This window comes from Apteryx rowi, unplaced genomic scaffold (genome assembly GCF_003343035.1).
Source record: "Apteryx rowi isolate R43461 unplaced genomic scaffold, aptRow1 scaffold_278, whole genome shotgun sequence".
NCBI lineage: Eukaryota > Metazoa > Chordata > Aves > Apterygiformes > Apterygidae > Apteryx > Apteryx rowi.
The window spans coordinates 166,267-178,833 of NW_020449174.1; the positions used below are offsets into that span (position 1 = coordinate 166,267).

A 12,567-nucleotide genomic window follows, 5' to 3' on the forward strand; every position below is an offset into this window, starting at 1 on the left:
TTTCCACAATCTATTCCAAAAGGTTCTTCTCATAGCAACTGAGAAAGCCAGAACATTGGCATTACGGCTGCAGAACCTCAAAACTTCTTGTGATGCAATCAGCTCTCCTTTCATGCATGGCTACACTTCTAAGAAGCTTTCTCTTGGTTGGAAGTTCTTCATGCTTTCCAGGTAAAAGTAGTTTGCTCTTTAATTCTTTAAACCCATTACATAAAGACATGGTTGTGGATATCAACTTTATTGCTACGCTAACCCTCAAGCCACAAGCCATCTAAGTGCTGTGGTCTCACATCTTTCATGGTTATCTCTAGCTGACTCATTCCAGCAGTTTACAATGACCATTTTGAGAGGTTTCAATGTCACTGTATTTTCAGAACACCAAGATGAAAAGAGTGAGAAAGCATTCAGATGTTTTAATATTCTGTAATTATTTTTTTTCTGCCGAAGTTACAGAAGGCCCCATCAAACCTGCTCTGTATTTCATGTTAAGTAGGTCTGTATTGACTTTCAAAGAACAGACTGTGATGGTGTTCATCACTATTATTTTGAAGTATTTTGCCACAGCTTTTGCAAACTTATTTGAAGGGGTATCTTCTTTGACTCTCTCCAAGGTTTTCTCTGTAAGACTCTTGCTCAGTATGAGGAAGGGCAGCTTGGCTGAAGTAGCATAGCATGAACCACGGGATGCTTTTCCTGACCTCAGCAGAACAAGATGTTATGAAATCACTTAGCTCTCCTACTGGAACTTCATTTACCGAGTTGCTCAGTGTTCAGAGCATATTCCATCTACCCTGTCAGCACAATCCCAAGGAAAATAACTCAGCATCCATGCTGCCAAATCCAACTCTTTTTGCATTTTTCCTGGTAGGGGGATCAACTCTGCACCACAGCAAGTCTTTGCAATCATTCAACATCATTCCCAGGGGCCTTTATACAAAATCCTCTTTGTGAAGTTAACGGGATATTCCAAACAATCCTTCATTGCAATTTATCCCCTTCTTTTCTCTGTGACTCTACACTTGGCTGTTTTCTTTGTGTGCTCTCCTACACACAATCAAAATATCATCATCCTGCTGGCATCAAATATTTTCTGTGCCATCTCCCCTTCAGCATTGCTTTTGTCACAAGATTCCCCTTGTCCCATCTTCTACAATTCCAGCTGATGTAGCAATCACTTGGCAGAAGGGGTAGCTGTCCATGTTAGACTGAAAACATGCATTAGTAACCCTGTACCAGTTGCAAATAATGCCATGAGCACAAAAGGTGTATTCTGGTTTTGCAATCTAACAGCTATTCTAACAGCTATTCTAACAGCTATTGTCACATTAAAAAAAAAAAAAAAAAACAGCAAAAAAACCTGTGTACTACAAGTTTAATTTAACCTTCCTCTTCACAAAACCACATATCAGCCCCCAGGTGATGAACATGAGGCTTGGCAGACAGACCTGTAGATGTAGCTGAAACAAGTTTTTTGATATTCTTTTTTCCCCTCTGCTTAATTAGACCTTTTTCCTTTTCCTGTTGCACCGATCATCACAGAGACTGAATGCTTATGACTATATCCCTTATGTATCATCGATGGTGTTCAATTCAGAACGGCCTGCCAAACCATTTGCCTAACAGATATAATACTAATCACAATTAACTTTATATAAGGAGTAAATTGCTTCTGCTGAAATTAATAGGCTCTGAACAATTCTGGACAGCATAGTGCATATCAGGAAACACAATAGGTAAGATAAATCTCCCAGTTTACTATCTGCTTTGCAACTATCATAATTTGAAATTCTATCCATTCATCTGTCAATTCATTCATCCACCCTGAGACACATCTCTGATCCATTCATCCTGTTAGTTATCCACTAAGTCCAAGCTTTTGAATGACACCACAAGCTATGGTAAAATAGCTGAAGTGTGCTTCAAATCCTGCAGTTAGGGTAAAAACAATCTTTTTGACTTCAGCTTCAGAAATCTCAAAGCATACAACAGTAGCTTCACATTGCTCGCCAATCCAATCTTTGGAATAACAACAGTTTATCCCACAGATATCTGTTTTAACATAGAGAGTAATGCTCACTTAGATAAAGAGGTTTCTTCTGCTGCCATTGCATAACTCTGATTTGAAAGAAAAAGCTCTGGAGCATACATTGTTACGCTGAACCTGACTGACAAATACATCCATCAAATCCACTACGACTTCTCTCCAACTCATTTTGGCTTTTTCCTAGAAAGGTGAAGAAATGTGCGCTTTAAAATTTAGCATAGTTTTTGGCCTTTTTTTTAGTATCAAATCTACACAATTGCTGGAAGACTGTCTAAAGCCTACTGAAGGTAAAGAATATTAGGAAGAAGAGAAAAAGTGTGAAAATTTTTTGAAGTTTTTTTCTGCTTGTTTCAAATTTTTGAAAAAGTCAAAATTCTGAAATTTTTGGTTGGCTCTTTAGTCTAAAACAGAGATGTAATTTAGCTGAAGCTTTCTCTTATTTTTTCTGAGCATCTGCATTTTATTAAAATTCGAAAAATTTTGATCAATTCACAAAAATGAAGCCTTCCACTACTCCGCTTTTTGGCTAACAAGCTAACCTTTACTATCACAAAAATCACTGTAAATTGAATATTTGAATTGCATGCTATACAATAAAGAAATAGGTGTTAACCCCTACTTCTGTTTTAAAAAGAGCAGTATTAACCAGAGTAGAATGGCTACTCTAGCGTCAGTCTTGTTAGGAAATGGACAGTACTGATTACTTCATTTCTAAGGACTGTAAGAGGAAAATGTCACTAGATTAAATGCTAGTGCTATGTATGTTACAGGAACACTCCAGGAACAGAAAAAGGGAGTGAAAGAAATGCAGAGAGGCACTTACGTGAATGAGGGATGCCTGCGGTTTTTCCATGGATGGAACACAGACAAAAAAGAAAAGACAAAGATAGAAAAAAATGTAAAAGAGATGAGAAGCAGAGATAGAGACCATGGAGCCGGAAATTCAAAACACCACACCAGCTGTCTCAAATCTAACCTTAGTGAGTGGGATGGGCAACAGGAATTATTACAACAAACTGGACATCAATTGTGAGGGCTGGCTTATTGTACAGGGCCTGGATTTCCAAGCAGCAAGGCATGTGTGCTGTCCCACATTGCTCAGCAACTCTCGTGAGGCAGAAGTTGGTAGACCAAATCAAGATCAGACGCAGCTCACAGGGCCTCAAAGCATGCACATACATGGGCTGGGAATATTGTTAGTCCTGAGCTCAGGGGAAGGTCCTGCACAGTGTTTTCGAAAGAGCTATGAAATAAGTGAAGTATGGTGTGACAGTGGGAAGAAGAAAAGGCAATAGATTTAAATGCAAAGGGAATGGAGTAGAAGAACCCCAGGAGTTGTGGTGGGTTCATTAAGGATCCTAAATACTTGGGTGAGGCTTTGTACAATGGTAAGAGATGCCCCCCCATATCTGCTTTTGTCACATCTGCCCTACCCACAACTACACTTTTCCTTTCTCTCTCTCTCTCTCTCTCCTTCCTGTCCAAGACTTCCTGCTTTTTGATTCTTGCCTCTTTTTTTTCCTGGTTGTAACAGGAGGGAAAGTGTTAGGCCACAGCAGAGCATCCTGTCTTTGGAGTGGAAGATTGCCCAAGTAAAGCAGACAAGAGACCCTGGAAATTGCCTTGTGTGCTGCAGTAAGGCAGTAATCTGCAGAAAAGAGAAATCGCCTCTCCCTTCCTGCCTCCCTCCACAGTTCATGGCCACTCCTGTGATAAATCTATCCATTTTTAATTTGGAAAAAACCACTGTCTTGCAACAATGAAGACCACATACTTCTCAACTCACTGCTTGTTTGCATCATTAAAACATTGCTGAAACACTGCACAGTCCCATCTTTTTGACAATACAAAGTTTATACTAGTAACCCAGGGAACAGACTAGTGCAGATAGCTCCTCTGCCTCCCACCTTCAAAGAAGAGTTTTAATTAGTGATGAAATTCACTACAATCAAAACCCACAACAAACAAAGGATGCAGCAAGGTCTGCAAGAGAAGAAGGTGTCATCCATGCATGGCAGAGTTTCCCTGGAAAGATGCAAGGAAAGAATACCAAAGAGGCAGAGGCAGGTCTCAGCATTACTTACGAACTGGCTGTGTCTTGAAGTCGGATGGCAGGCTAATCTCACCCACACCCTTGCCATTGACTGCAGAGAGTCTCACGGAGTAGGTTGTCTCAGGTTTCAGGCCAGTGATGGTGATCATGCCCTCCACATTTGCTGTTGCAGAAACAAGGGAGGAAAAGCAAAGAGAAAGGCTCAGGCCTCAAGTCAACGATAAATGCAGTATTCCTGTCGCGCTCTGCCCCTTTCACCCCATATAATGGAGCCCTCTTCTGGGCCCAATCTCAGAGAAACAACGCATACAATGAGAAAGGCCAGAGCTACCACCTCTGTGTGAAACAGTTGATTACAGAGGTGGCATTGCCACAGAGGGGAACGCTGCAGAGCTCATGGCAGGCATCACAAGGAATTGGCCCCTGGCCTGTGCCAGGGAGCTCCTTGATTGCCGTCACGGGGGGCTCTGATTGTAGTATACACACCACCCCCAAAGCTGCTTATCTGTTGGGCTGCATGATCCAAGACTGATCTCCTTCAGTGAGAACAGCAGCAGCCTTCAAAGGCCACTGGCAAGGTTTAAGGCATTAAGCACTCAGGTGGAACTAAGACTCCTACAACAGGCAGGAGCCTCACCTCTGGATGCAGAGGAACACATGACTGCTTGGGAAATTGCGTTGTGAAGGCAAGCACAACAAATCCTGCTTAGCAAGATTTAGCTACGTACAGCTATCAGCACAGTGGGGCCCTCATTTCCAACTGGGAATATAAGGTGTCACTGCAAAGCAAATGTTAAAGAACTGGTCTGGGGCCTTAATTTATGTTCTTTCTGACCATGCACATCATACATGCAAAAAAGGTGAACGGCCGGTCCAGTCTGGCGGTGTAGGTCAGCTGGGAGACAGCTGCTCCGGTCAGAKTGGCTTCAGAGTGCTATTAGCACACTGATAGCAATGGGATCCTGCAAGATCCTCAAACAGGTGCTGAAATTACAGAGCTATGGAACTCTCCTCTGCTGCTTCCCCCTAAAGAAAAGAAGAGTCTCTTGAGATGCAAGAAGAGGGGGTAACATCTTTCTTTGGTATCCTACCTTCTTTTGCATCATACAACCTGGAATGCCATTCTCCCTCGCCCAGTGCCCTCCACTCTGCTTTGTACTTGAGGATGGGCACCCCACCAGTAGCTTCGGGCTCATCAAACTCCACCTGGGCAGTACTGGAATAGGGCTCCACTCTGTCAATGGAAGGAGAGGACGGAGTATCTGGGGGAGGAAGGGGAAATGACCAGTGATATAGAAGACAGGGAGCAACAAGGACCCCCAGCTCCACTGGCAAAGAAAACAGAAAACAGGGAATCTCAAAAATATCCTTGTCATGGCCTCATACACAAAGGGGAAGAGAAGGCAGACATGAGGCTTGTAAGAATGCTAATTATGCAGTATAAAAACCTTCATCTTCTCTCTCCTTTAAGAGGCTAGAGACTTACCTTCTTCAAGGTCACACATTTTCTTTAATAAAACAGGACAACTTGAGCAGGGCAGCAAAAGCATCCTGGATGCTGTTCTGATCCTGCAAGTCCCTTCCATGGGGCATTCCAACACAAAGCTTGACCATTCCTAAATCTGTCTCTATGGCAGCATTGATTATTTAATGTACCATGAGCCCTCCTAGTCTGTCAGTCAGTCAGACAGGGGACCTCTTTCATTGGTACATAGTTCTCTGAGGTGTCTAGTCTGGCACTACCCCGATTACATAGGATATTTTGCTAAGTTAGAGAAGTACATGTACACACACATATGCAATGGCTATCTGAAACCAAAAGTCCCAGCTCTGTCAAAGTGCTTAGGTATACTGGAAGTGCAGAAACAGCGAGATCCTCCAGAGACAAGGGCACAGAGATAGCAAGGATCATGTTATCTACAGTCCATCCCAACTAAAAATCTATCAATCGTTTCCTTGAAAGCGAAAGCTGGTTGTCCTGTGTGTTACCCCACCAACACAAACTAGAGAAGAACTTTCCCTCTGTCACCCCAGCTCAAGGGCTGCCTGCGCATTTCCTTATCACCCTGTCTGGGATGCTCACCTGCCTGCACAAGGATGAACTCTGAGGACTCCTGGCCAATACGATTCACAGCAGTGCAGTTATAGTTTCCGAAGTCATTTTCGGAGTCTGGTGTCACCTGTGGGAGGAATGAAGGAGTGTGCTTGGATCAGAAAGCCATTTTCAGTCTACCAGTGCCCTTTGCATTTTGCTGGGCTGAGAAGCAACAATAAAGTACACGCGCTGACACTCTGAAGGCTGTCCATGCAGAGAACCACCACAGTGGGCAGAAAGTTAAAGGCAAGGAGGGACTGGTGTCTTCCCTCATCTGGTTCTCTCAGTATTCGTGTGCCAGAAATAACACACAGCTTCCCACCCACTAACAGGGAGCCCTGACAGAAGACTGAACTCCTTCAACATCAGGTACATACATCATCTAATAGCACTAAACCCTCCTGACTGCATATCTCTTCCCTTGCTTTTCCTTACCTCCAGGTAGCTTGCTGATGGAGTGTTGTAGATCTTGATGTTGCTGTAGTTTGAGCTAGGAAGCAGCTGTCCATCCCGGAACCAGGAGATGACAGCACTGGGGTAAGCAAATACCTCACAGGTGATGTTTACTTGATTCCCTTCCCAGGTATAGACAGCCACTGGGCCCTGAAGCTTGGGGGCATCTGAAACAGACACATTTTTGAAAGCAATGTGAGCCACAAAACCTTCTAGAGTAGCCCAGTCAGCCTAGCTTTAAGGAATCCTTGGCTAGGGCACAGGTTAATGTGGGGAAGAGAATTTAATGAAGGAAAAAGGGATAGCATTCTCACACCCCAGGGGGTGATATTTTGCTGAAGGACTTGAAGTGCAAGGAGGAAGCCTGCTCAGCCCCAAAGCTTGCTCCTGCCACAGTGTGGTAGGATGAGTGGACAGCACGCTATGCATCTGGGGGAAGCATCAATGACACACCCAAGGAATAAGACTGTGGCAGCTACACTGCCTTCCTCAGCTAGCCTGCAATGCAGGAGCACTGAGGGATCTCAGGCCCACAATCTTTGTAGGGTGCAAACAAAATCCCAGTTGGAGACAACCAGTGCAACCATTTGCATGTATGCACACAGTAACTTACATGTCCAACAAACTTATTTCAGGCTGAGCTGCTTTCCATGCCCTCTACCCAAACAATATACAGCTCCAAGTGGCCTAGTGCAACAGCCTGCAGACAAGATGATCTACAGCCACCTGTGCCACTCCTACATTTCTGTAGCTGTGGGTGCCTCAGTCTCATCAGAGGACAAGGACATCAAAAGACAGTTCACCTATAAAGACAGGAACCCCTCCCCTCCTTTCTTACACTGCACTTCGAGGTACATGGCTTGGGAGTCCTGCCCGATGGTGTTGCTGGCTGTACATACATATTCTCCGGCATCTGTGTACTGAATTTCCTTGAGCGTCAGGGACGACACCCGGGCATGGCTACGTACTACGATGCGCCCATCCAGGGTCTGGCAGGAAAGGAAGAGAAAGTCAGAAGCTGAGCTGTGATTCTGTGGTGCAGACTAAAGGGAGTAAGGGGATGGGAATGAATGCAAGTCCATCTCCCACCAACCCTTCAGTGCTCAGTACTTCAGAAGTGATCACCTCAGGCCAGGTACCAAATCATGGGCATGGGGTGGCATTTGCAACAGCAACAAGAAGATTCCTTGTTGCACAGGGCTGAGTGCGGTTGATTCCAAAGCACCCAGGTGATAGGAGAAAATGAGATAACCTATTCTAGGACATGTCTGAAGAAGGACCAAAGTGCCAGACGTTACGTTTTGAGGACAGCTGCATAATGCCAAGCTTCTTCTCAGAGTAACAATTGTAGAGATCCAGCTCTGCTTAAAACATTTTTGCCAGCATGCCATCTTGCAAAAAACTGCCCTAACTGATATTGTGTTTCCCATCAGAGAATTCAGGCCTTACTCTTTCCTTACTGATGCTTGTTTTATTTCAACATCTTTGATTCACACTGGCATTAATAAGAGAAGATCCAGACCTCAGAGTTGAATAGGTAATCAGGCAAAATGAAAGTTCAGAACTTTTTCCCAACTGTGACACTGAGCTGAGCAAGGCACAACGAACAATGGAAGAAAACTAAGTGACCCTTCTTCAAGCTCTCTTGACTCTTTGAGAAAATTCTAGAGCAAACCGCATTGGTTATCTGCCAGTTGAGAAATTGCTCTTATATGCAGGCAAGTGCAGGGATGTCGATGACAGATGCAAGGAATATAAAATCCAGGTTAACAAATGTCCAAAGGGATCGCAGCCACCAAGAGATCCCATCCCACATCACTGTCTTTTTCTCTTCTGAAATTGGATTCCTACCCCCCCGTCCTGTTACCAAACTCAAGTGCTTTCTCAGTCCAAGAATTACAAAGTGCCATGGACTCCTCCCTCCATCCTGGTGCTTGTGCAAGCTCTTGCAGCATGGACTTCAGCTTAGAGACTTTAAAGCACCAGCTTTCTCATCTCGTTTCCAAAGTGACACAAGCACAAGTGAACAAACAGGGCTCGTTACCCTTGTGGCTGTGCCTGCTACTGCAGGCTGCCACACTAAAGGCAATTAATGCTCCTAGAGTGTCCTTTTTCTTGGAAGATACAAGACAAATACTGAGATTATGAGTAAAAACCCTGAGGAAATTAAACATCCAAGTGCACTGAGCATAGTGCAGAGTACATCTCTGGTATCTCAAGTGCTCAAATCCTCTGGGCCTGAGGACTCTTTCTTTTCTGAATTAATGGTCTCAAGCTCTGAGGTGACACAGTTTCTGCAAGTAAATGTGATTACCTGCTCTTTATGAGGTGTACTAGAAGACAAGTCAGAAATTGTTTCTTCCAGCTCTTAGTTCTTCATATTATTTCATTTGAGCTAGTCAAATTTCATACACAGACAAAAAACATCCTTTGACACAAAAACAACTATGCATTTTTCTTCTCTTTCCTCCACTGCATTCAGGTCTACTGCAATCCCAGACCAATGCCACAAGCTAATGACTTCACCCTCTCCTGTGGCTGGTACTTTGCATTAGTCCATTGTGGCATTTTACACAACCAAATTGTGCTTTAGCATTTCTTCAGTGGCTGACTATGCTGTGATCATTTTGCCTGACCTGTGATTTGCTTCCAAAACCCAGCTTGTTTGTGAAACCACTGCAGTAGGATCTGTAAATGTCAAGACTCCAGATCTGTAAAGGTTCACAGCTCCTCTTTTAGCTCATGAGACAGAGGAATATTCTAAGTATTTGTTTCTATGACCCTTTCAGTAGGCAATAGTATAAATATGGCAAAATATCAGTGCATGGTTACTACAGCAAAGGTAGTTTTACATTCAGTGCCACCTGTCTTTCCCCACTTTTCCCCAAAATCCAATACAATAAACATACTAGTGCTAGGCAGCCACGATAAAATAGTAACTTTTTAAGTAATGCAACCAATATTGAAGATGAAGCTACACTTCCCAATGCAAAGGGCACATGGAAAGAAAAAGAAATATTAGGGAAAATACTTCAAAGAAGAGAGAAATAGCCACCAAAGAAAGCATGCTACCTGTTTTCTTCTTGCACATTTCAGACCATCCATCAGATGCTAACAATTACTGGCTATTAAAGACAGAGGTTAGGCAGAAACATGTAAGCCAGATATGCAAAAGCCTGTAATCCCTTTACATAGCTTCCTTGGTTTATATGGTTTTGAATAACTGTGAATGCTTCATAGCAATGGTGAGAAAACTTAAGAGATGAAGGCAATAACTCATGCTATATCAACTGCCTTTCTATAGAAAAGGGTATGATGATGCTTCATATCTCTGATCACTACACGTTATCCTGAGATCCACACAGGCATTTTTCTCCAAATTTTGACAATGCCATGTCATACATAGTCATTATGTAAACAGTTGGCCTAGAATTTCAATGCTTCAGTGCCAAAGAGGAAGAGGAGAGACACATGGGAAATGCATTTACTGCATTTACTTAGTATTTTTCAGTTCTTTCCCCAAAAAGTAACCACAACTTAGTTTTATACAGTTATATACACTCTTTACCCACTTTCCACACAGCTAGTGTTATTAACAGAACAGCACCTGGAAGTACTGACCACAGCTGCAAATTCCAATGGACAGAGATGAGTGATCTCTCCTAACCCTGTGCTTTCACTTCACTAACCAGGGCTTGCCTGCAGTCCTTATCTTTGGGAGGCTGTGCTAATTCCCAGTTATCAGAAATGCATCACTAATTCCTATTGGAACTGAGGTGCAACTTTCATTGTAACTGAGTTTTTAGCATCTGATGGTGATAATGGTTTGTTTTGTTAGTATCTGCTGATAAGGTATGACTTTTACCCATTCTCCAGTACATGCAGGGCTAGAATGGTGAACTAGGACATCATGGGCTGTGCAGAATAAGTAGAGCTGACTGTGGTTTAGAGGAAGAAGCAGCCAACTGCAATTTCACCTCCAAAGCAAGGAAAGCAAGATTTAACATCCATTATCTGCTGCCCTGACTGAAGCTCATATAGACTTCCTTACTTTAAACTAGCTGATGCATTAGTAAGAATGAAACAGATTTAATGTCAAGTATTCACTCAGCTTCCTGGGAACTGAACTCCCTGCCGCTGGAATGTGCTGCTAACAGTCCCCATGCTAGCTGTTTTAAAGACATGTCTACAGAAGCTGCAACAGTAAGTTTCAAAAAAATTCTCACAGAACCCCACTCATACTATAAAAGGCAGAGAAGGTAAGAAATTTAGAGACAGTAAGCTTAATACTATTAGTGCTCACATTAATAAGAGGCTTGAGACAGAGGGCACAGTGAACACACTGTGTGTTTGGGGGTTGGGGGGATAGACAAATGTAATAGGGATTAACATGAGGCCTGAAGAGATACAACTACTCAAATTCCAAATCTTTCAACACAAACACAAACAGGTCTGAATATCTGATGTCTCCACTTACCACAATTAGTAAATTTCAACAGATTATTTCAAAATAGGAATGGGAAATATCTTATCAGCTCCACATATGAGCTTCATATAGCTCAGCTATATGAAAGGCAGGCTGATGGTGCTTAAAACAGAGGTTTGCTATGTCTGGGCCACATTACCCTCTCTGTTTTAAGTCAGCTTTTTTTTTAAAAAACAAAACAAAACAAAAAAACAAAAACAAACAAACAACAGGATACCCATAATGCTGATCCTACAAACACAAATTGGAGTCATCCAGTTCTGATGGCTAATGCTGTTCTACACCTGACTCCTATTATTTGCTTGGGAACAAAATTTCTGGTCCATTTGGAAGCAAGAATTCTATAAACCAGGTGCATGTAAAGGTAGATTATTATTATTATTTAAATACAGCACTGAATGTGAAATAAAACAATAACAAATCACATTTGCACCAAAATGAGTTATTGTATTATCCGTGCATCCCATCATTGACCCTTGCAAATCAAAGACCAATAACAACAACTTAACAGTTGAGAGTATTTTCTGGAGAAATATAACTTGGGAAAGATTTAACTGCATTGCTTTTGAAACAGAAATGTGATGCAGTTGTTCTTTAGGAGAAAATCAAACCTAAGGAAGTGCCATGAGCAAACAGATGAGTTGGTTGGAGTGGAAGAAGCTATGCTTAGAAAAAATTACCATCCCAGAACACATGCTGTGGGCAAGTCTTGAAACTTGACATGAGACACACGACCCACACTGGTAGTGTGGAAGAAAATGGTATTTGTCAGGTTTCACACCTGCTGTTTTCTCCCCCCACCCCTTTTTTTTCCTTCCTCTTTTAAGTGACAAGCAGGATTACTAACTACTGATGCTTACTCACTCCCAACACAGCTAGTTTGCTCATTCAAAAATGCATCACTACGTGCTAAGCAACTTCTAACTCTATTAGCTGATTTTTTTATGTACTGATTTTTAATTTATTCATATTAATAAGGCTGATTTAGTTGGCATGGTTACTGGACTAGAGATATGTTAATCTGTAATGCTTATAGAACAAACCCAAAAAACTAAGAAGGTTGGCTAAAGGTCTGATAATCTTATACCTCTTGTTTCTCGGGCCGGGTCCACGAAGCCTGGAGAGAACAGATATAGAACACAACAACAGGAAAAAAAAAAAAAAAGCAGTAAAAGTTTATCAAAGGTTGCTTTTAGGCATCATACTGTATGCATCACACTGCGTTCTGTGCGCATGCAGGCTCCGAGTTGTATATCCTACGTGTGTGTGTGGGGGGAGTGATCACAATTTTATTTCCATTTCCCAATAAAATATCAATTTATATTTGTATTCAGAATTTAATATCCTATAAATCAAACTTAAAATGATCAAGCAAAGGCTAATTATATCTAAAGACGCTGTGCTTCTCTTCTTACATATCAAGTGACTATGTATTT

At 42.3% G+C, this 12,567-nt stretch overlaps 1 protein-coding gene across 1 annotated transcript in view; it reads right to left on the reverse strand.

The window, feature by feature from the left end:
* The window catches only part of NCAM1 (neural cell adhesion molecule 1), a 70,910-nt gene that overhangs the window by 43,033 nt on the left and 15,310 nt on the right, over nt 1-12,567 (reverse strand). Inside the window, exons 9-15 of the mRNA XM_026068678.1 lie at nt 12,219-12,248; nt 7,484-7,634; nt 6,628-6,812; nt 6,181-6,277; nt 5,189-5,359; nt 4,129-4,260; nt 2,868-2,882 (exon numbers count right to left, since the gene is read on the reverse strand). Of these exons, the coding sequence (XP_025924463.1) occupies nt 2,868-2,882; nt 4,129-4,260; nt 5,189-5,359; nt 6,181-6,277; nt 6,628-6,812; nt 7,484-7,634; nt 12,219-12,248 (781 nt within the window). The remainder of the gene's footprint in view (nt 1-2,867; nt 2,883-4,128; nt 4,261-5,188; nt 5,360-6,180; nt 6,278-6,627; nt 6,813-7,483; nt 7,635-12,218; nt 12,249-12,567) is intronic.